This window comes from Podarcis muralis, chromosome 17, assembly GCF_964188315.1.
Source record: "Podarcis muralis chromosome 17, rPodMur119.hap1.1, whole genome shotgun sequence".
In the NCBI taxonomy this organism is placed as follows: domain Eukaryota; kingdom Metazoa; phylum Chordata; class Lepidosauria; order Squamata; family Lacertidae; genus Podarcis; species Podarcis muralis.
The window spans coordinates 23,529,732-23,554,074 of record NC_135671.1 but is presented as its reverse complement, the minus strand read 5'-3'; the positions used below and the strand labels follow the sequence as shown (position 1 = coordinate 23,554,074).

The window sequence follows — 24,343 nt, the reverse complement described above, 5'->3', positions numbered from 1 at the left end:
AGTCTAGCTGCCGCATTGTGGATTAGTTGTAGTTTCCGGGTCACCTTCAAAGGTAGCCCCACGTAGAGCACATTGCAGTAGTCCAAGCGGGAGATAACCAGAGCATGCACCACTCTGGTGAGACAGTGCGCAGGCAGATAGGGTCTCAGCCTGCGTACCAGATGGAGCTGGTATACAGCTGCCCTGGACACAGATTTGACCTGTGCCTCCATGGACAGTTGCAAGTCCAAAATGACTCCCAGGCTGCGCACCTGGTCCTTCAGGGGCACAGTTGCCCCATTCAGGACCAGGGAGTCCTAAATCTCACTGGTTACTCAGTTTTGTGGCCTTCCAGTGCCTTAATTGTGGTGCTACAGCAAAAATGCCTGGTAGGTCTCCCTACACAACAATACATGTGTATTTTACATGGAAAAGTTAATGTGAATTATTGTCTTGCGTTGATTTTATATGCATGCCAAGATTGGGAGTATCATGCCCAAGTTCAAACAATTTTATCCATGAAAATAGGGGTGGGGGGCCTGTGACCCTCCATATGTTGGACTACATGTCCCATCAGTCCCAGCCGGCATGGCCTGTGGTTTGGAATGATGGGATTTGTAGTGCAACAACATTTACTTGAACATGAACTGATACTTCAAAAAGTGACAGAAACCCTCCCCTCTCAGTGACACCCGTGAGACTCAGGCCAGTCACTTTTAGATAAAGTAATGCATAACAATCATTCTCAAAAGTAGCCACGTCGATTTCCGGTAACAATTCCACAGCACCGCAACACAAAAGAACCTAAAAGCCTAGAAAGCAAAACAGCACCAAGAGAGGAAAAATATAGCAGGGCAAAAGGAACTAAGAGCAAAAGGAACTGCTGTTTGCAACTTTGCTCTACTTTGCAAAATCAAGAGGCTACACAAGAGGTGAACTAAATAGGGGACTGTTTCAATGGGGGAAAATAATAATTTAAAAGCCCCGTCTGTTATCTCTCTTGGAAAGTACACGGTGAGTTGTAATCTGTTCCGCCTTCCATACGAAGCTGATAGGGAGGAAATGTGCAGTTAGAAAGGAAACTTAATGATTATTCTGCGAAAACATGTCAACAGTTTCTTAGGCAGCATGATTGTGTTCCATAATTTTATTTTGTGAGTTGCACGTGCACGCACGCACGCGCACACACACACACATGTTTTTTATTCTGGTTGGGATATTTTCTGAGCTTAAGCTATTTTCACACTGGAGGCAAATTGGTAAACATATGGGCAATGCTCTCCGTTATAAATAGGGAATACTGCTTGACCAAGCATTGGCAGTTTGTCCCTGGTATTCAAATAGAAGGGCATAGGCATGGTTCTCTCATTTGGTCTTCAGCATTACCTGCCGACAAAGTGAACTGGTGTGTGAATCAATCGGCGAGGTTTTCTGTGACCGAATGCCTCAGCTCTGCCAATCCCAAATATGGTACTTCCTAGGAAAGTGAGCAGAACATGTGGACGTACTGAGACAGAAAATCTCTTTGGGTGGGAGACATTTTTGTGTGTTCTGGAACTGGAAGACAGTAAGAGTGGCAAATTATACTTGGAGAAGCAAGCGGTTTTCATGAAGCGCCACAATATGCGTGGAACATGGAACCCCAACAAGAGGATCAAGGTCAAAGTTCTAAAACTGGATAATGGCCTTGAATCTAGGTATTCAGTGAACTGGGTTTACAAGGACAAGGTATAGTGTGTGTGTGTGTGTGTGTGTGTGTGTGTGTGTGCGCGCCTCATAAAAAGGGACACGGGTGGCGCTGTGGTCTAAACCACTGAGCCTCTTGGGCTTGCTGATTGGAAGGTTGGCGGTTCGAATCCCTGTGACAGGGTGAGCTCCCGTTGCTCGGTCCCAGCTCCAGCCAACCTAGCAGTTTGAAAGCACACTAGTGCAAGTAGACAAATAGGTACCACTGTGGCAAAAAGGTAAACGGCATTTCCATGCGCTCTGGTTTCCATCACGGAGTCCCATTACACCAGAAGCGGTTTAGTCCTGCTGGCCGCATGACCCAGAAAGCTGTCTGTTGACAAATGCTGGCTCTCTCAGCCTGAAAGCAAGATAAGCGCCGCAACCCCATAGTCGCCTTCAACTAGACTTAACCATCCAGGGGTCCTTTACCTTTACCTTTTACCTCATAAAATTGTCTGATCAGGTAAGATGTGTAGCTGTGGCATTATTTCAAGTATGATTCCAGTATTATTATCAAGCTGAGGTGCAAACCCTCCGAGTGTCCCTGTATTCCAGGAATAGCCTCAGATTTACAGAAGCCACCCCGGTTTCTGATTTGATCCCAGGATGTCACGCTTTTCCTTAGGACATCTCTATTTTCATCAGAGAAATTTTGGAGGATATGGAGGTGGTTGGACTCTTTCATTCAAATCCTTGTTCCACAAGTGGCAAATTGTCTTCATAGAGAGGTAAAAGGACAGAAATAACATCTGGTATCAAAGGTCTGTTTGAAGGAGACACAGAGGAGCTTCAGCGTTTTGCAGACAGTTGCCTCCCAGCTTTCCATATGGGTTTGTTCTGAATTCAGGTCATTTTGCTCCATGTTCCTGATAAAATCCCAACACTCAAAACATATGATAAATGAATGTGTAGGACACCAAGTGACGTGTCTGAGCTTGCTAGCTGGCTGAAGTGAAATCAAAGTATTAAAGCAAGAATGCTGCCTTGGAAGCCCCCAAAAGTGATGTTAACTTTCCCACGGGCATTGAGCATTTGAAGCAAGCTTTTTAAGTGTGTGGAGTCTGGAGCAGGAGAGATACCCACAATGCACTTCAGTGCTCTCGGGTCAACATATTTTAATCAAGTGCGTTAAAACAGCTGCCTGCTAAACAGCTGTGTCATGTGCACAAATATATACAGTTGTACCGATTTGCAAACGTTCTTTGCAAACCGAATATCTGACATGGCTTCCACAGCTTCCGATTGGCTGCAGGAGCTTCCTGCATTCACTTAGAAGCTGTGCCTTGGTTTCTGAACATTTCGGAAGTCGAACGGACTTCCGGAACAGATTCCGTTCGACTTCCAAGGTACCACTGTATTTCAGCTTTAGCTGTTTGCAGCATGGCTATACAATGATTGGGAAAGTTTCAACTCTTGAAGGTTTTTTTTGTTTTTGTTTTTTGCCTGAGATGCAATTCAGAAGGGCACACTGACCCTGTAAGAAAGGAATGAAATGTTTTATTGGAAGGTGGACTATGGTTACATTAACGAGGTGTTAACTGTGCTTACAAAGAACCATTTGCACACTGTAGGGTTCATTTTAGAGGCTCGCACCAGGGCGCTCCTCACATCGTTGCAGCTCGACCTATCCCTGGGGGGCGGGGGAAGCCAGCTAGCAATGTGGCACACAGGAACTCCCCAGCTTTGGCCAAATGCAGCAAGAGCCGGGGAGCTCCCCAATCGTTGCCACTCATCCGAGGGCAGGGAAGAAGAGAGGTAATGCCACATGCTGGAACACCTCCCTCTCGGCAGCAGAAGCAGCCGGACTAGCCGATTGGAAGGTCGGCGGTTTGAATCCCCGCGACAGAGTGAGCTCCTGTGGCTCTGTCCCAGCTCCTGCCAACCTAGCAGTTTGAAAGCACACCAGTGCAAGTAAATAAATAGGTACCGCTGCAGCGAGAAGGTAAACGGTGTTTCCGTGCGCTCAGGTTTGCATCACAGTGTCCCATTGCATCAGAAGTGGTTTAGTTCTGCTGGCCACGTGACCCGGAAAGCTGTCTGTGGACAAATGCTGGCTCCCTCTGCCTGAAAGCGAGATGAGCATCCCAACCCCATAGTTGTCTTTGGCTGGACTTGACCGTCCAGGGGTCCTTTACCTTTTACCTTTTTTCCCTTTCAGATGCCACAAGGGCAAATATATTGAATCTTCCCCTTTCATTTGCTAATCCATCCTGAATTTGCCCCGTTGCTAGTAAATAGTAGGAATAAACCAGCAGCAAAGAAGACATGACTTCAATAAAAGAAGTATTTCCATTAACGTATGATGAGAGGCATTTCTTTCGGCGATCATTTCTCTAGAAAGTATTAATATATTAATTGACTATGCATGTTCTTTTCCAAAGGCTTTCTTTGTCCATTAGGTAATGCATAGCTATCTGTTCAAAGAGTGTGATTGTGAGAATCTCATTGGGAGTGGCCAGGATAAGTGTGTTTCAATGTGCTTCATCCTACCCCAGTGGAAAAATGCTGATACATAAATGTGCCCTGCTCCCTTTGATAGAGAGCCAAAGTGCACATGTTAAAAACCTACAGTAAGCCCTGGCTTTCTTCATATTCTGCATCTTAGAGCATTACTTCTATAACTCAGGAAGCTCTTTGAGAACTTGACCACATTTAGTAGGCCTATGGAGGGTCCTGCATATGCAGATTGCAGCTCACATAAAGGTGAAACCAAAGAGTAATCACATACTTTACTACCCAGTGCATTCAAAATCACATATTAGCTGGAAGCACACTTGACATACCTTGCTGGGGCAGAGCAGGATCTCTCCAGAAACAACCTCAATTAACACAGACATTGCAGCAGAAGCCGGCTGTGCACAGCGCTGATTGGCAAGTACCTGTGATGTTCTCAAGAAAGTTTCACCAGCACTGGAGCCGTTTGGCAGCTCGGTTAGAGAAGGACTGTGCTTTGAAATTTAATAACAAACTTTCCCCTTTCTTTGCCAGGTAATGTGGAAGGAGCATTTGACTTGATACTGATCAATTCCCTCCCTACCGTGGCTGATTCAGAGACGTCGCTGACCTGCATCACCTCGAGATGGCGTTCTCGGGACTCGATCACCATTGGGAGAGACTATGAGGCCTTGATGGGCCAGCACCCGTACCCCCTGGCCGTGGCTGAAGACGAGGCGAGAGGGGCAGCCAAGAAAGTGGTATGGCCAAGGGAAAAATCCGGCGAAAGCATTGGAGCGTATTTCTGTGAAGGAAAATTCAAAGAGAAAGCGATGAGGGTACATACGATGAAGATGCAACAAACAGGTACCTTATGCATTTGCAAAAAAAGGTGTGTCATGCTTGAAAATAGACTCTAAATAGATAACCGTAGTTACCCATGGGCAAATATTAATTCTAAATAGGATAAGGTGCTTCTCATGGTTCTTTTGAAGAGCGCCAGTTTAGCTTTGGCCTGGGAATGGTGCATTTTATCAAGGGCTAGAGGCCTAGCCTTGACTGCTAGCCCATAGCTCAGTTGGTTAGATCATGGTGCTGGTAACACCAAGGTTGCAGGTTTGATCCCCATATGGGGCACCTGCATATTCCTGCAAGCTTATTTCCCTGAATTTGCATATTCAGATTTGCTGGACCGAGTCAGAAACAGTGCTGGAGCATCTAACAGTCTGAACAAAGAGGTGTAGACCTAGGCTCTCCTCTAAAACAGAGAGACCGAGAATTTGAACTTTAAATTTGTAGCTGAGAGACTGAGAGACAGGGAAGGACATACCTTCTAACATTTCTCCAGTGAAAATAGGGAAATCCTAAGGAAAAGTGGGACCTTCCTTTTGCAAATCAGACGGATAATACACAGTCCTCCTCTACTCAGAAATTAGTTCAATTGAGTCAAATGGGGCTTACTCCCAGGTAAGTGGCAAAAGAATTGCAGCCTGAGTATTGGAAGACCAGACAAATCTTTAGACCGAGTCATCCCTAGACATTAAATTACGGGAGCTAGCAATCTTATGCAAATGGACGTGATCAACACAAGCTCATCAAAGGTCCATGATAAATTAAAAGTTTTGAAGTAGAAGAGTTCTGAAACTTCCTGGAACCCTTGACAAAACGAAGTAGCTGGAAACCCTTTTCAGTTGTTGGAGTATTGTGAAAAGCTTTGTTTCTGTGCTCCTTTGAAAGTTTTGGGCATGTTTCGGCATGGACTGCATACTACGTTAATTATATATATATTTTTCAAAAGGACACCAGCCCATCCTCCAGATTTTTTATCAGAGCAGACAAAGCTTTCCTTGTTAATTTTCTCGAAACAGACAAGGAATTGTGTGTATAGCTGAATGTCTTAATGTTTAGGACCAAAATAGAACCTCAGAATGATCTCGCTCTTCTAGCCTGAAAAAGACATTTTGCCATGTGTTCCAGGGGCCGTTTGTCACACATCTGTTTTCTCCCCAGTAGAGTCTTCTGTGTTATATGTCCTTCCCTTGGCTGTTCAGCAAAAAAAAAATGTAAATTAATTGTACTTTGGAAGCGACATGTCGTTGATTTGATTTAGCCCCATCATGTCAGCCAAAACCAGGCCAGCTTATCCCAAGTTTGCAAAGTGTGGAAAGTCCTATTCGGGCACTCCCGTGATGAGGGACAAGGAGATCCACACACCCTTTTTGTCATCCTTCTCTGCAAGAAGGTGGGATCACATTGGTAGCGAGGAGCACTGAATACTTCCGCAGGTTCCTTGCACGATGGTTCCAAACATCTGCCTCCAGCTCATTGATGAGCAAATATGATAATAAAAAAGAAAATCACAAACTGATTGTCAGGGGACTGCCATCGGAACAGGGAAGGGAAGCAGAGGGGCAGTTGGGTTACAGGGAACCTCCGAAAATCTTGCAGTGGGGAAGAGGGGAAGGGACCAGAGGATGCTGGTGGGAGCCCCAGCGCCGCACCTTGTCAGTCTGAGGGTGGGGAAAGCCACACCTCCGGGGTAAAGGACGGGAAAGGGCTAGAGGATGCTGCTCAGCACCGCTCCTGGCCAAGCCAGCCAGGAGGGAAGCACGCCTCTTCCGTCGCCCACCCTGTGCAGAGGTGTAAAACGCAAAGAAGCAAGGAAAAGGCTGGGGGTGACTAAGCTATTATGTTGGAGGAAGACCCGGAAACGACCACTCCTGGATTCTGCTAGCGATTGAGGCAGACATGAACTTGTGGTTCTGCACTGTAAATAGCTTTGCACCAAAATAAAACCTGTAAAAAACAGGTCGGAGTCCAGACTGGTTACTCGCGAGCAACCACCATTGCCATCTGACACTGATGAAGAAACGTGTAGACTTAAGACTGGGAGAACGGAAAACTGGGAGAGACCAAAATTGACACCTGTGCCCAGCCCTAGTTGGTGGTGATGGAAAAAGGCATCTTTGCCCATTATCCCAGAGAACAGCTGCTACTCAGAGTGGATAACAATTCATGTCCCTCCAATAACTCACTCACTCAATCTTTATTACGGTCCAGAGACCCAACAAATCATTACAAAACAATACACAATTCATACAGCCTACCTCCAGGTTAAACAAGCATTTTGTTTAGAATATAGGGCTCATTTGATCTTGCAACCACCGATAAAAACTTTGCCACTGTTAATGTTCTAACATTTGTCCGGTCTTTCAGTAGGAACCTGACATAGTGAGCTTCTGATTGTCCAGGGAAAGGTACCAGCAAGGGTAATATCAGTTCAGCCCTGGCTTGCTCATATTTTGCACAATGCAACAAAATATGTTTTATGGAATCAATGTCTTGAGCACACGAGCAAAGTCTGTCCTGGTAGGGAACTCCTCTCAACCTGCCATCCAACACTGCAGAAGGAAAGACATTTAGTCTGGCTTTGGTAAAAAGCCTTCGATAGTTTGGTACTGTCAGGTTTTTAATGTAAGATGTTAACTTAAAGACATACCCATATTGAACTCCTACTGCCAGCAGACTACAGACTGCGTGTGATCGAGATTGCAAGTCACTGTGTGCATTACTTCAATAACAGCAGGTGCATTTGAAATAAATAGAGGCGGCAAAGAAACTGCTTCTGAAATAAGCAGGGGTGTTTTGGGACCACCGTTTCAAGGCAAGGGGAGGAGTAATGGTTGGGAAAGCCAACTCCAGCGAAACTTCATTATGTGTGGAAGTGCTTGTGTATATACCTCAAGGAACCTTTGTATCCTTGGCCAAGATGCTAATCGACATGTGATGCAAACAGCCCTCTGCTCCAAAGCCCAGTTATTGTTCCTCTCTGAATAGTGAGTTCCAGGCCATTTGTAAACTAATGAATTAACTCAAATATAGGCCACGAGCTAAAAATACGTTGGAACAGAGCCCACTAAAGAAGGTGGATTCCTTTCCAGTCCAACAATACTGTGAACCCAAGAGTTCGCAGATAAACTAAACAACACCTACAAAAGGACTAGGGCTTTGGGGTGGCTGGGTTGGTGGGTGGGACTCAAGGAAGCCCAAAAGAAACATGTTTTATTCCAAAGTAATTTTTTTGTTAAAAAAACTAACTAACTCCAAACAGCCTTCATAGATGAACCCTGCAAGGTTGGCTTGTGGAATCATTTGCAACAAACTTGTTTATCTTTTCTGCTGATCACTGCCAAAGTATTCATTGTTGTTATGCTTCCGCCCCCTGCCCCCCTTTCTGGAGGGTTTATATGAGTTTCCAAAAGAGAGAGCAAGCTATGAATTTAGTTGCCCCATCTTTTCACATTTAAATTGCTCCCTCAGTATATCACATTTCCATCTTCTGTTCTGAAGAACTAGCAAAGAGGTAAAGTTTATTAGAGCGAATCCACATTTCATTCAAACCTTCCCCCCCCCCTTTATTTTTTCATTTTAGCTACCTTTCTTCCAGTGGCTTTAACCATTACCACAAACCGCGGAGAACCTGTTGACATTCCCTTCATCAGAAAGGTTGTTAAGGAAGAAGATGCAGTTATCTATAAAAATGGTATCTACCTTTTTTCTGCTTTTATGGTTAACACGTAAGCACCTGTGTTGATATGACGCAGGGTTCAGTCTATGATCTGAGAAGACTCTTAGGTGGCCTCTTATTAAGAGTTCCTCAGGTGTCATCAGGTGTGGGGAAGGAGCAGGTGTATTGAAAATGATGAATTATGAGTGCATGTCTTAGAAAGGAGAGGCACTCCTTTGTTGGGGAAGTGTCTGAAATGAGCCTCTTATCTCTCTTGATATCTTGATTGTTGCTAGTTGAATGTGTGCTCTTGAAAAGTTTATCTTATGGGAAGTCTCGTGTTTGAGGTATGAGGCACCCTGAAGTCCTTCAGAGAGTCCTCACTCCTCTCCTTTAACCTGGCAAGTCCTTTTCCTCCGTCGATCTTCTCGTCAGTTATGTTTTTATGGGCTCTTCTCTCCACTACAGGTTCTTTCATATCTTCTGTCCTCAGGCATGAAGTCCCAGAAGTGCTAAAAGTGTCCTTGCAGAATGACCAGACTCAAGATTCAGCGGTGTATTCTGTCAGATACATAGGAGGAAGCCACTTCACTTCAGCTTATACTAGGCTGATAGTAAGAAGTAAGATTTGATTCACTTCTTCTTAAGTTAAAACTACAGACAGAAAGCCTTGGACTTGTGCACACAGAGGGCCTTCTTGGTAGTGGCGCCTGTGCAATGCCCTCCCATCAGATGTCAAGGAAATAAACAACTATCTGACTTTTAGAAGACATCTGAAGGGAAGTTTTTAATGTTTGATGTTTTATCACTATTATTATTATTATTATTCTGTTGGGAGCTGCCCAGAGTGGTTGGGGAAACCCAGCCAGATAGGCGGGGTATAAATAAATTATTATTATTATTATTATTATTATTATTATTATTATTATTATTATTACACAAAGAGTTGGATCAGGACTTAGTCGTGCTTAGAGCAGACCCACTGAAATTAACGGGGCTGACATTTAGTTACGAGCAAAGTTGTGTGTTTATTTATTTAATTCAACATTTAAACTTCCCTTCGTCCGATCCGAATCCCAGGGCGATTTGGTTAAATACTAGTTAAAACACAGCAAGGTAGAAACAATGAAGCGACACCCCAGAATTTAAAGGGAAAGGGGAAATAATGAATAATGATTCTCCAGCTGCTGCTATAGCCTTTGTAATAATGGTAGTAGGTTGGCGCTGTGGGTTAGGACCTTGCCTAGGACTTGCCAATCAGAAGGTTGGCGGTTCGAATCCCTGCGAGGGGGTGAGCTCCTATTGCTCGGTCCCTGCTCCTGCCAACCTAGCAGTTCGAAAGCATGTCAAAGTGCAAGTAGATAAATAGGTACTGCTCCGGCGGTAAGGTAAACGGAGTTTCCATGCACTGCTCTGGTTTGCCAGAAGCGGCTTAGTCATGCTGGCCACATGACCCGGAAGCTGTACGCCGGCTCCCTCGGCCAATAAAGTGAGATGAGCGCCGCAACCCCAGATTCAGCCACGACTGGACCTAATGGTCAGGGGTACCTTTATCTTTATATGTATCTTTCTTAGATGGAGAGCTGGAGGAATGTAGAACTGGTACGCTGCCAGGTGAGGGAAATAGGGTACAGGTGGGTCCGATTTTGTAACTTGCCTGGCAAAGGAGCAAGTGATGGTTTGCAGAAAAAAGCTGAAACGTCAGAGTTCTCTTTTTATTTTTACCGAAACCGTGTAGCAGGGGAGGCACAACTGTTAGTTAGAATAAAAACAAGGCCAAGTTTAAATGGACAGGAAAAACCATGCTTGCTGGTTTGTTCTCTCATGTGTTTTTTCAATTTGTATGCCATTCCCCCCCCCCCAGTAAATAGACCCAAAGTCACACATGTTTAGGGGGGGAGCACAGCTGTAAACAGTTCCGAAGGAAACGTACGTGTAAGGAACTGTTCTTTCTGAATGCTTAATCAATATTTAAAAACAAACAGCAGAAGACAACGGGGTTGATCTCAGAACACATCAACACCATAAATTTAAAACACATTTAAAAGCACTCCTAGCAGAGGAGGAAACAGCAGCGCTTGGTGGTGCTGTAGAAGCTTTTACATGAGACACCTGTTTAAAAAAACCACACACACACACACACACACACACACACACACACACACAGCGCTGTATTTGGCTCAGGATCTCCGTATTATTTCCCTCACTGACTCTTATACTTTTCCACGAAGGGTGTGCCTCTCAGAAATGGGGACCTGACTGTAGCTCTCACTGCCCAGAGTGCAAGAACAACGGCATCTGCCATGAAGATACTGGGGAGTGCATTTGCCCCCCTGGATTCATGGGGAAAACGTGCGAAAAGGGTAAGAGACGTCGAAACATTCAAAAACGAAAGCATACGCTGCAGATAAAATCTTCCTTTCTTAAAAGTACAGTGGCACCTTGGTTCTCAAGCTTAATCCGTTCCAGAAGTCTGTTCCAAAGCCAAAGCATTCCAAACCCAAGGCGCGCTTTCCCATAGAAAGTAATGCAAAACGCATTAATCCGTTCCAGACTTTCTAAAAACAACCCCTAAAACAGCAATTTAACATGAATTTTGCTATCTATATGAGACCATTGATCCGTAAAATGAAAGCAATGAGCGATGTGCTGCAGCCACACAAGCAATCCATCAGTAGCTGAACTGGGTTCCACACAGTCACGAAAACAAAACAAAAAGAGCCGCAAAAACGGAAACACAAAATAAATAGCAAAAACAAACAGGCCTCAGTGTAACACTCAAAACAGAAGTGTGGCACTCAAAACGGAGCACATTCTGCTTCCAAAAAAAGTTTGCAAACCGGAACACTTGCTTCCGGGTTTGCAGTGTTTGGGTTCCAAGTTATTTGAGTACCAAGGCGTTTGAGAACCAAGGGACCACTGTACAATACATTTATTCCAACAGGTAGAACATTAACCTTCAGCCGTTCCAAATGTTTATGACCAGGCATAGGCAAACTCGGCCCCTACAACTCCCATCAACTCCCATCAACTCCCATCATCCCTAGCTAACAGGACCAGTGGTCAGGGATGATGGGAATTGTAGTCCCAAAACATCTGGAGGGTCGAGTTTGCCTATGCCTGGTCATGCCCTACTTGACAAAGTGTTCGTTATGGAAATTACTGAGTTCCACATTTCATTCATGCATTCGCCTGGTTTGCGAGTCATGGTAAACCGTAAACTGTCCTTACCATGAAGCAGCAGTGAACTGGTGCATGCTGCTCAGTTGAATCTGCCCCTCTCCTACATGTGGTGCAAAGTCAGGGCCGGCCCACCCATGAGGCAAGGTGAGGCAAGTGCCTTGGGCAGCAGGGTTCATGGGGCAGCAGATCCAGCCTCTGAGGAATGCATTGCCTGCTGCTGTGACATATGCCTTGGAGGCCAGATTGGCTGCCTCATTGGCCACCATGACAGCTCTACAGTGGCCTCTTGACGAATCTGAGGCGCTGCTGGTCTCCTTCCGCCATTTTGTACCTGATGTAGATCCTTATTCCTGCTTTGTTTGTGATGTAGATCTTTGTTCCACCCTTGTTCCTGATGTAGATCTCTACTTGCCCTCTCTTCTCTGGTTGGGGAGGGAAGCGGGCACCATTTTGGTGTTCGTCTCAGGCACCAAAATGTATTGAACTGGCCCTGTGCACTATGAAGAAACAAGCCAGTTAGCCCAGAGATGAAAGGAAGACCAAGTTCCCGCCAGAGAGGAATGGCAGACCAAACTGATGGGCTTTGCGGAGATGGCGAAAATGACTGGAAAAATCAGAAACCAGGAAGACCAGAATTTCAATAAAGAAGGGGGGGGGGATTTATAACTTACCTTGCAGAGTCTTAAGAGGGATACTTCATTGGTCTGACACTTTTCTTCTCCATTTACAGCTTGTGGAGAAAACAAATTTGGCAAGGCTTGCCAAGAGAGCTGTAAAGAAAAGTCAGGTTGCAAATCTTTTATGTTTTGCCTGCCTGACCCATACGGCTGTTCATGTGCCTCAGGGTGGAACGGACTGCAGTGTGATGAAGGTAAAATCATATACACGCTTTTACACTGGTGATGTGTGAAGGTGTTGGGGGGGCAGTGGGAGTCACTTAAAAGCAGACTGTGGGCCAGATTGCTAGGTTTTTTTGTCAGAAATTCAGAAACCAACAAGCCTGCTATCCCAGCTATCCCCGCCTGGTTAGCCCTCTAAAAACTCTGATAAAGGTAAAGGTAAAGGTACCCCTGCTCATACGGGCCAGTCTTGACAGACTCTAGGGTTGTGCGCCCATCTCACTCTATAGGCCGGGGGCCAGCGCTGTCCGCAGACACTTCCGGGTCACGTGGCCAGCGTGACAAGCTGCATCTGGCGAGCCAGCGCAGCACACGGAACGCCGTTTACCTTCCCGCTAGTAAGCGGTCCCTATTTATCTACTTGCACCTGGGGGTGCTTTTGAACTGCTAGGTTGGCAGGCGCTGGGACCGAGCAGCGGGAGCGCACCCCGCCGCGGGGATTCGAACCGCCGACCTTTTGATCGGCAAGCCCTAGGTGCTGAGGCTTTAACCCACAGCGCCACCCGCGTCCCTAAAAACTCTGATACCCCATAATTAAATACAATATACTCCCATAGAGACTACCTTACACTGCGTTTAAAACCAAAATCGGATTTGAATAGAAACTGTTTCTCAGGCGACTAGTCCTAGTCTTTATAACCCTGTACCTTCTTCCAGAACACAGAAGCTGAAAGAGATCATTTCCAGGGTGCACGCTATCCTGCACTATCTCTGCAGCTTTCTTATGGCACCTGGAAGCATAGATTTGATCCAAGGCGCTCATCTCGCTTTCAGGCCAAGGGAGCTGGCGTTTGTCCACAGACAGCTTTCCGGGTCATGTGGCCAGCAGGACTAAACTGCTTCTGGCGCAACAGGACACTGTGACGGAAGCCAGTGCGCACAGTAACACCATTTACCTTCCCGCCGCAGCAGTACCTATTTATCTACTTGCACTGGTGTGCTTTCAAACTGCTAGGTTGGCAGGAGCTGGGACAGAACAACGGGAGCTCAGCCCATTGCGGGGATTCAAACACCAACCTTATGATCAGCAAGCCCAAGAGGCTCAGTGGTTTAGACCACAGCACTACCCGCGTCCCCAGTACACACAGAAATGCTCAAAGCAGATAACTCTAACAATCTGATGCAGTCACCTGATTCATGAAATCCAGAATGATCCTTGTATCTGATGCCACACGGTTAATTCTTATCCCGCCTGTGTGTTCTTGCAGGTTGTAAGCCCGGTTTTTATGGGCCCGACTGCAAAGTGAAGTGCAACGGCTGCAGCAACCGGGGAACGTGCGACAGCTTTAAGGGCTGCATCTGCCACGTGGGTTGGCACGGTCTGGAATGTGAAAAAGAAGGTAAAGCAAAGGTAACACTGTAGTGCAACAAAAGTCTTTTGTGCTTCGTACTAAGGTTGTTATCTCTCTCTCTCTTTTTGCCAAGACTTGCTTGCCATAGCTCAGTGGCAGAGAACATGCTAATAGCCTCCAGCATTTCTCCGATGAAAATAGGGATGTCCTACACTAATCAATAGTAATAATAATAATAATAATTTTATTATTTATACCCCATCCACCTGACTGGGTTGCTCCAGCCACTGGGTGGCTTCCAACATATATAAAAACATAATAAAACATTAAACGTTAAAAACTTCTCAATACAGGGCTGCCTTTGGATGTCTTCTAAAGGCTGTATAGTTAGTTATTTCCTTGGCTCAGGGGTTGCAGAATTCTGTACTCTCCAACAGGGATGTCCTAGACTAGACTATTATTATTATTATTATTATTATTATTATTATTATTATTATTAATACCCCACCCATCTGACTGGGTTGCCCCAGCCACTCTGGACAGCTTCCAATCTATATAAAAACATCATAAAACATTTTTTAAAATCTTCCCTATACAGGGTTGCCTTCAGATGTCTTCTGAAAGTTGTATTTCCTTGGCTCGGGGGTCACATAATTCCATGCCCTCCAACATTTCTCTGATGAAAATAGGGACATACTAAGGAAAAGTAGGATACTCTGAGATCAAAGAAGAAACTTGGATGGCTTCTGTAAATCTGGGACTGTCCCTGGAAAATAGGGACACTTGGAGGGTCAGCTATCATAAGTTGATTAATCCAGTTAAACCTATCAACCCTGGTTTCTTAGCTTCCTGGTTGGAAATAGGAAAGTGTGTTTTCCCCCAAACTGAGCCAGGGATACCAGGCCAGACCCCTTCTATCTCTGGCGAGAATGAACAACCTACATAGCATGCTGTAAATTCTTTTATCTCCCTCACACACAGGTGCAGCAGATGAATCACCCGAGATAAAGAACTTGCCTGGTGCTGTGGAGCTCAATGCCGGTTCGGAGTTCAAATCTAGCTGCATAGCTACCGGCAAGCCACTTCCTACAAAAGAAGAAATTAAACTGATAAAAAAAGATGGGGCGGTCCTTAAAGTAAGTTGCTGATCGGTTCCCTCTTTTGAGTGTGCAGGAGTTGTATTATTATTATTATTATTATTATTATTATTATTATTATTATTATTATTATTATTATTTATTAGTGTACTGCCCCATACCCATAGATCTTAGGGTGGTTCACAACATAAAATTACTATATAAAAAAACACAAATTACATAATAAAAATTAAAGCTCATCCTGCACTTTTAATAACGGCATGGAAAAGAGGATTTCAGCAGATGTAACTATTAAAAGTGTGGTAGCCCTATCCTACAGCATAGCGATTCCTCAGATACTGTGACCAAATAAACAAGATATCCTTTTAAGTGCATTACTAAGCCCTCAGTTGATAGGCAACATTCAAAGGCTCCATTTGCTTTTGAATGACACTTCCCACCCCACCCCCAAAATAGGATGAAACCAATTTGAACAGCAGCAAAATTCACCTAAATGAAATTTCTAGGTGAATTTTTGGAGCGACCTGCTTGGTCAAAATATCTAAGGAATGTCAAGGAAGGCAAAAGAAGAAGAAAAAAGAAAGAGGTTTCAGTAAATCCAGTGAACTGTTATGAGTGAGGTCTGCACATGTTTAATTTAAATAATTTGTTTCTATTGTTTGCTGTTTTAGCCTACCCAAGTGGCAAATAGAAACCAGTCAGAAGTTACAGAAGCCACATTTCATGTTGAAAAAGTCCAGCCTTCTGATTCTGGAACGTGGGTCTACATTGTTGAGACAGTGGCAGGCATGGTGGAACAACCTTTCCAAGTCACAGTTAAAGGTAAAGATAAGCGTCTGACTTCAGACTTGACTACACCAAAATATCTCACCCAAATCAGTGCGGCCTAAGTATGCACTTAAATGATGTTGATTGCAATAAAAAGGTAAAGGTAAAGAACCCCTGACAGTTAAGTCCAGTCGTGAACGACTCTGGGGTTGCAGTGCTCATCTCGCTTTACTGGCCGAGGGAGCCGGCGTACAGCTTCATGTGGCCAGCATGACTAAGCCACTTCTGGCAAAACCAGAGCAGTGTACGGAAATGCCATTTACCTTCCCTACTTGCACTTTGAGGACTAAACTGCTTCTGGTGCAACAGGACACTGTGATGGAAGCCAGTGCGCACAGTAACACCATTTACCTTCCCGCCGCAACAGTACCTATTTATCTACTTGCACTGGTGTGCTTTCAAACTGCTAGGTTGGCAGGAGCTGGGACCGAGCAACAGGAGCTCACCCCATTGCGGGGATTCGAACCACCGACCTTCCGATTGGCAAGCCCTAGGCTCAGTGGTTTAGACCACAGTGCCACCCATGTCCCATCACTGATTGCAATAGGCATGCATTAATTAATGGGTTGGTAAATCTTTGTTGATACTCCACGGTGATACACCCTTAAGAGTCAGGTGCCGTTCCTCTGAGGGCAAGTCATGAGTTTTGCTGAAATGTTGATTTGAAGTAGAAAATGCCCTAAAAGAGGAGGGAGGAATTTCCCCCAGAATCCAGTCTGGTAAACACTATATGACTTTGGTGCTTGGTTTCCCATACTAATGAGAATGCCCAGAAGCAGTGGCCTCTGGAAATAATTTCAGTTGTCAAGGAAACCAAAGAACTGAGAAAGCAGTCAGCTAAATCTGACAGATGTAAATATCCACAGATCTTAAAGGCCCTTTGAGTTTTGCCTGCATAACAGGAGGACAAAATGAGTCACTGGCAACGAAGATCAACAACAGTCACCCAACATTGACTTTAGTACAGTTTTCGGTTAGAGAAGAACAGTAGCTTTCGACCAAACGACATGGAGCGGATTGCTGTCAGGGAGTCCCATCAACTGTAGGGAGACTTGATTTTCTTTGGAAAGAAAAATGGAATGAGTATGAGAAAGGGAATGGGGAGACAGAGGGAGGAGAACTTTGCCTGAAAAGGAGGATGGGCAATCAATTCGGCCATGATGGCCAATGGGAAGTAAATGACACTGTCTCTTAGCTGTGGTGGCATTAGTCACGTGACCGAAATCGAGAACGCCCTAAAATGCATCGCCAAACCTGGTGCTTGAAACCAGAGAGGTCTCTTATCCATGGTGGCTGATGTCTGTTGGGTGTAAGGCAGGAGGTCAACAGTAGGTGGCGACTGAGCCAAAGAGAGGCAGAGCCAACTATAGACCAGTCTCCACTGCTCACTAATGTCACCCGTTTCAAGAGCTGTTTCATAAGTTACCGTTTCTGATGGGGAAACTAATCACTCTGCCTTGTAATGTATGAATAACAGGTTTCTGTAGATTCCATACTAGGGGCTCACTTTCTGAAAGGATGTATCAGGACAAAATGACATGAGGATTACTCCCTACAAGGCAGAGCAGCAGAATAAATATAATAATCATATTCCTCCATTGCATGCCTCCTGATAATTCAGGAGACACAAAAAAAAAGCTTCATTACTATTTTTGCTGCTGTTTAAACAATTCATCTTCTTGACCAGTTCTTCCCATGCCTCAAAAAGCTCCAACACTGGTAGAAAGAGGACATAATTTTCTCCTCATTGATACGAATGCTGATATATATAGCGGGGATGGACCGATTGTCTCAACGCAGCTTCTCTACAAAACCGCCAAATTTCAGTGGAAGACCTTGGAAGGTAAGTGTTTATCACAAGAGTTTCTGCTTCTTCATATAGGCCACATGTAGGTGCTACCATCGTTTTATTTTCCCCAAAACAATCTGGACACTTTGGTCAGTAGCTTCTGATCATCATGGCTGCTCGCTACTTCCAGGATCCTGTCTTCAGCCACCAGTTGTGGGGGGACAAAAACTGGAAAGGGGGTTAGGGCACTCATTTCCTGCTTGTGAGCTTTCCAAAATCATCTGTTTGACCACTGAAGACAAGACACTGATGTGTCAAAGTTCTTCTTACAGTTCCATGAAGGAGAATTTTAGCAGAGGTTCTTCAGTCCCTCACCAGCCTACAATTCCCAGGATTCTTTAGGGAAAGCCATGACAGCGGTCTACCTAAACGGCCTCAGTCCAGTATACCTAAAGGAGCATCTCCACCTCCATCGTTCTGCCCGGACACTGAGGTCCAGCACCAAGGGCCTTCTGGCGGTTCCCTAAAATGCGAAAAGCCAAGTTACAGGGAGCCAGGCAGAGGGCCTTCTCAGTAGTGGCAACCGCCCTGTGGAACGCCCTCCCATCAGATGTCAAAGAGAAAAATAACTACCAAACTTTTAGAAGACATCTGAAGGCAGCCCTGTTTAGGGAAGCTTTTAATGTTTAATAGGTTATTGTATTTTAGTGTTTTGTTGGAAGCTGCCCAGAGTGGCTGGGGAAACCCAGCCAGATGGGCGGGGTAAAGGTAAAGGGTAAAGGGACCCCTGATCACTAGGTCCAGTCGTGACCGACTCTGGGGTTGCGGCGCTCATTTCGCTTTATTGGCCAAGGGAGCCGGCATACAGGTTCCGGTTCATGTGGCCAGCATGACTAAGCCGCTTCTGGCAAACCAGAGCAGTGCATGGAAACGCCATTTACCTTCCCGCCAGAGCAGTACCTATTTATCTACTTGCACTTTGATGTGCTTTCGAACTGCTAGGTTGGCAGGAGCAGGGACCAAGCAACGGGAGCTCACCCCGTTGCGGGGATTCGAACCGCCGACCTTCTGATCGGCAAGTCCTAGGCTCTGTGGTTTAACCCACAGCGCCACCCGCATCCCTGATGGGCGGGGTATAAATATATTATTATTATTATTATTATTATTATTATTATTATTATTATACCACAGACACGGGCTTTGCAGTGTTAAAATGCTGATGCAGTTAACCCTGGTTCGGGTGGTGGGCCAATGGTTAGCATCACACGTCGGTACACTGTTTGTGTTTAGCAGAGTGCTCGCAGTTGATGCGCCGCCTTGCCTTGGTTGAGGTTGCCTTGGGGCCGCGCCACGCGACCCCGCTGTGTGTGCATGCCCTGCAGCATGCGTGCATGACGTCAGCATGCCCCATGGTGTGCTGACGTCACTCACGTATGTCGGGGGGTCATGCTGACATGTTGTGCAGACACCGCGGGGGTGTGCCGACATCATGCACGTGTGCCTTCTGCTGTGTTCTGAATTCAGGTCGGGGTGCTGTTGTTTATTAGAGAGAGTCAAAGGCAGTGTGGTGTAGTGGTTAAGAGCAATGGACTTGTAATCTGGTGAACCGGGTTCGCTTCCCCACTGCTCCACATGCAGCTGCTGGGTGGCCTTGGGCTAGGCACACTTCTCTGAAGTCTCTCAGCCTCACTCACCTCACAGAGTGCTGTTGTGGGGGAGGAAGGGAAAGGAGATTGTTAGCCGCTTTGAGACTCCTTAAGGGGAGTGAAAGGTGGGATACCAAGTCCAAACTCCTCCTCCTCCTCCTCCTCCTCCTCCTCCTCCTCCTCCTCCTCCTCCTCTTCGTATTATATCTTTATTCATCACAATACATCCAAAACTGTCTCAACACGGTTGCAATTAAAGCACAAAACTTGTATTGAATCCCACAAAGGCGCTGCTTGTGGTGTGTCTCCAGTCCTACCTCTGGGCAAATAGGTTTTTCCATTGTTTCCCAGAGCATTAAAATCTTTAAAATGCAGAGTCCAAACAGAAAAATCCCGATAACACTTTACTGAGCAACCTAGTTGAGAAGAAAGGAGCAAAGAGGTTTTGTCTTTCTTACATCAGGTCCTGTACGTAGCAGGGAGACATATGACCAAACATACAGAGGAAAACTCCCTCAGAACTACACAGCCAACCAGAACACGTGCTCCTCAGTAAACATAACGCAACCTTTGAGCAAAAGAAGTATGTTTGTTTACAACTCTATCTTCCCTTATTCCTTAGCAGTGCGTGTAATTCCGTTGTTGTTCCTCCTTTCAAATGCAGTCACTGAAAGGATCTGGAAGTTAAGCGATCTGGAACCCAAAACAGAATATTCCTTCTGTGTCCGGCTGACTCGCAGAGGAGAAAAGGGCGTCGGGCATCCTGGGCCAGAGGCCAGTTTCACTACAGCTGCTGTTGGTATGCAGAACTTTTTCATAAAGGTGTTAAGTTGTGGGTGAACATATCAGACAACACAACGATTCTTCAAACAGCTCTTGTTTATTCACAGGCCAGGACAGAACTGAACTGAAGGGTTCAGTCAGCCTGCTTATATAGAGCTCCAGTACAACGCTACTGTAACAACTTTCAATTGTATCCAATCACTGAACGTCACTTTCGATCCCTTATTTGCATAACTATCTACAGTATCCCCCTGCTGGCCCAGGGTGAGAACTTCAGTACATAACAAAAGGGGATGCTCACTATCTTACAACTGTCTTCCTACCTGTGGCTACATTGTGCGCATGTACAGTGGTACCTTGGTTCCCGAACGGCTTAGTTGTCAAACAAATCGGCTTCCGAATTCCGCAAACCAGGAAGTGAGTGTTTCGGTTGTTTTTTGGAAGCCGAATGTCCGGCGTGGCTTCGAATTGAGTGCAGGAAGTTCCTGCAGCCAATAGGAAGCCGCGCCTTGGTTTTGGAATGGCTCCAGGAGTTGAACAGATGTCTGGAATGGATTCTGTTCAAGAACCAAGGTACCACTGTATAGCCAGTTGCTTTTTTTTCAGCCAGAGCTCACTGAACTCAGCTCTGGCACCTCTCAGGTGGGCGCAACTGCTATTCTGAGAGAACAAGGGAGAAAGCTCATGGTGAGCTCTGGCACCCCTTTTTCTAGAAAAATAGCACTGTGCATAGCCATTTGCATGTGGAAAAGGTATTTATCTAAAAGCGATAAATTGAGCATTCTGGTGTGTGTTTTTAAAGTAAAAATAACAATAATTTGAATTAGAGCCATTAAAGAGTACATTATATACAATCTCACTCTTTGTTACTGTGCCCTAGTGGCGCATCATGCTAAGTCAAACTGGTTTTGACCTATGAAGCCTTAAATGGCTCAGGACCGCAATACCTCAAGGACCGCCTCTTTCCATATGAACCTACCTGGACCCTGAGATCATCTTCAGAGGTCCGGAGGGTGGCAACACGAGAGCAGGGCCTTCTCTGCAGTGGCTCCCCATCTGTGGGATGCTCTCCCTGGGGAAGTTCGCCTGGTGCCTTCACTATACACCTTTAGGCGCCAGGCAAAAACGTTCCTTTTTAACTAGTCCTTTGGTTGATCTTACTGACATCCAATACCCTTTTAGAATGTGGCCCCTTTTGGAGGTTTTTTATTGGGTTGTTGTTTTTAATTTGATTTTATATATTGTGATCTTATTTGTGAACCACCCTGAGACCTCCAGGTATAGGACAGTGTATAAATTATAATAATAATAATAACATCCAGGTGTGCAAGCTCCTGGGGAGGAGATTGTGACAACTTTGCACCTCCTTCATCACTTTGCAGCTGTACAGAGCTGACCCGTGGCTTGGCTTAGAGTGTCATCCAAAACAAGCTTGTGGTTGCGCATTCTCCAGACTAACCAATGAGCTGCATTATTTCCTTGACATCTGAAGGGAGGGCATTCCACAGGGCAGGCACCACCACCAAGAAGGCCCTCTGCCTGGTTCCCTGTAGCTTCACTTCTCGCAGGGAGGGAACCACCAGAAGGCCCTCGGAGCTGGACCTCAGTGTCCGGGATGGACAATGGGGGCGGAGATGCTCCTTCAGGTATACTGGGCCGAGGCTGGGTAGTGGTGGGTAGTGGTGGTTATCTTAAATAAAAATAAATATCCATGATAGCTCAATGGGCTCTCAGAGGCTAAATGCTAGGGACACAGAGGAGGCCCTCCTCACTTTGCTACTGTGCTTTCTGGAAACCCCTGGGTGGCCATAGTGAGGAACAAGATGGCGGACCACAAAGGACTCTTGGCATCATCTTGGCAGGTTCTTCTTTTGCTCTGAGGGGTTCCAAAGACATTAACATTCCTTCTCACCACTCTCCAAAGGCCTTCCTCCGCCAAGGGGCCTCTCCCTCGTTCCTAAAGGCACAACGGCGCTGACCTTCTCTTGGCAGCCGGTGGGGCAGCAGGTGGGAGAGGACGTCCAACTCGAAGTGGAATGTAAGAGCGTGGATGATAAGAACGGGGGTGTCCCCCCGACCCATCAGCTTGGGAGAAACATGTCCGCCCTGGTCATCGACAATCTAGAGCCCAGGCGCCACTACAAGTGTCGAGTCCGCGTGAACAGCAAGTCCGAAGGAGAATGGAGCGACTATCTGGACGCGTGGACCTTCAGTGACCGTGAGTGAAGCGAGAGTCTAACAAGCCCACTTTGGATGACCTAGCAGGCCTCATTTGTAATTTGTACAGCATGGTCCACCCCAGGGCTGGGGAACCTCCTTTGCTCCTGGCGTTGTGGATTCCAGCTCCCATCAGCCTCAGCCAAAATGGTCAATGGGTCAGGGAGGTCAAATGGCTCAGGACCGTCATACCTCAAGGACCGCCTCTCTCCATAGGAACCTCCCTGGACCCTGAAATCATCCTCTGAGGCCCTTCTTTGTGTGTCTCCTCCACGTGAGGTCCCGAGGGTGGCAACACAAGAATGGGGCCTTCTCTGTGGTGGCTCCCCATTTGTGGAATGTCCTCCCCAGGGAGGCTCACCGTTCCTCTTCAACCAGGCCTTGGGTTGATTACATCCAAGACCCTTTTAAAATGTGTTGTGGAAGTGGGGAGAGGGAGGTCGTAGGTTTGTTTTTGTTTTTATTATGTATGTTTTGTGGGTTGCCCCCCCCCCCCTGTATTTTTATGTTGTGAACAAGCCATGAGATCTCATAATAACTGAGTGCCTGATGACACCTTGTGGCAGCAAAAGGCATTTCACCCTCTTCACTTCGTTCATCTTGATTTCCACCACTAAAACTTATTTCAGGGATTTACGGAGTTCATTATTGCATTTCCTCACCAGGGCCAATACTATTCCCTAACTTCTAAATCTGTCAGTTGATTAAAGGATTCTTAGGTACTTTTAGTTCATTATTAACCTGCCTTTTAAATCCACCAATCAATGCAGCTTAAATAACTTTGCATACTGCCAAAACCTCAGCGGAGGGGAGGAGGGTTTTCGGTTTTTGTTTTTTTTTAAAGCGACACTGATTTATCGAAAGCATTTTAAAAACTCTTTTCTTTAGCTTAAGAAGGTCCAAGAGAAGCTCACAAAATTATTTAGTAGGGCTTGCATCTACAAAGCATTTTATTCTAGAATCAGTGGAGACTGTACGCTTGTTTTTGTCTACATAGTCCACACACAATGTAGAGCTATTGCATTATTATTATTATTATTTTGCCCCTGAAAAGCATTTCCTGAGAAACTGGTTTCTTTCCTGGAACAATTGGTTCTGCGTTTCAGACTAATTCTGCATTAGCCCAGATGTGAAACAGGCTAACACTTTACCTGCAAAACATTTGGGGGGGGGGTATTATCCCACATGAAGTTCTTGAAGATGTGTCAGAGTGCTTGCTGAAATCATCAGTTGAACATGCTGCATCCATTAAAAGTTAAAGAGAGGAACATGGTGTAAGATGCAGCTCAGGGAGCTGCGGATTAAGGAGTGCATCAATAGAAATGGCAGAACAACCCCTCCAAAAATAAAGATAAAATCTTTTGCAAGCTAGGGCTCATAGTATTTTAACAGACTGAAATCAGGGGCACCAACTATAGGGGGCAGAAGGGGCTTCACTCACCTTAATATTTGTGGGCAGGGGGCTGAGCCTCCCCAATATTGAGGGGGGGGTGCACCCATCCCCCTCTGCAGGGGGGAATGCTCACGCACCGGCCAGGGGTGGGATGCTCAGAGGGGTGCATGATGTCATGTGTATGATGTCACACAACTCCGGGTCCCCTCAATGGGGGGGACAAGTCAGCACCCCTGGCTGCAATCCTATGCACACTTCCTCAGAAGTAAGTCCCACTTATAAGTCTGGTACCTCGGTTCTTGAACGTCTCCGTTGACAAACGTTTCAGAACCCGAACGCCGAAAACCCGGAAGTAAATGCTTCCATTTTCGAATGTGCCTCAGAAGCCGAACGGCTTCCACTGCGTGTTTTTCAATTTTCTCAATTGCAGTTGCAGACCGCCCTTTGCACCTCAGTTTTCAAACATTTCAGAATTCAAATGGTCTTCCAGAATGGATTACGTTCGAGAACCAAGGTGCCACTGTATACTATTTTATTTGTTGTTGCCAATTTTTGAACTCACAAGGCCA

The 24,343-nt window shown here is 45.7% G+C and overlaps 1 protein-coding gene across 1 annotated transcript in view; it reads left to right on the top strand.

Annotated features, from left to right (window-relative positions):
• Positions 1 to 24,343, top strand: part of TEK (TEK receptor tyrosine kinase) — a 48,201-nt gene that overhangs the window by 8,821 nt on the left and 15,037 nt on the right. Inside the window, exons 2-12 of the mRNA XM_077921116.1 lie at positions 4,696 to 5,007; positions 8,573 to 8,683; positions 9,116 to 9,268; positions 10,879 to 11,010; positions 12,561 to 12,701; positions 13,938 to 14,069; positions 15,003 to 15,157; positions 15,790 to 15,940; positions 17,634 to 17,789; positions 20,046 to 20,180; positions 22,089 to 22,382. Of these exons, the coding sequence (XP_077777242.1) occupies positions 4,696 to 5,007; positions 8,573 to 8,683; positions 9,116 to 9,268; positions 10,879 to 11,010; positions 12,561 to 12,701; positions 13,938 to 14,069; positions 15,003 to 15,157; positions 15,790 to 15,940; positions 17,634 to 17,789; positions 20,046 to 20,180; positions 22,089 to 22,382 (1,872 nt within the window). The remainder of the gene's footprint in view (positions 1 to 4,695; positions 5,008 to 8,572; positions 8,684 to 9,115; positions 9,269 to 10,878; positions 11,011 to 12,560; positions 12,702 to 13,937; positions 14,070 to 15,002; positions 15,158 to 15,789; positions 15,941 to 17,633; positions 17,790 to 20,045; positions 20,181 to 22,088; positions 22,383 to 24,343) is intronic.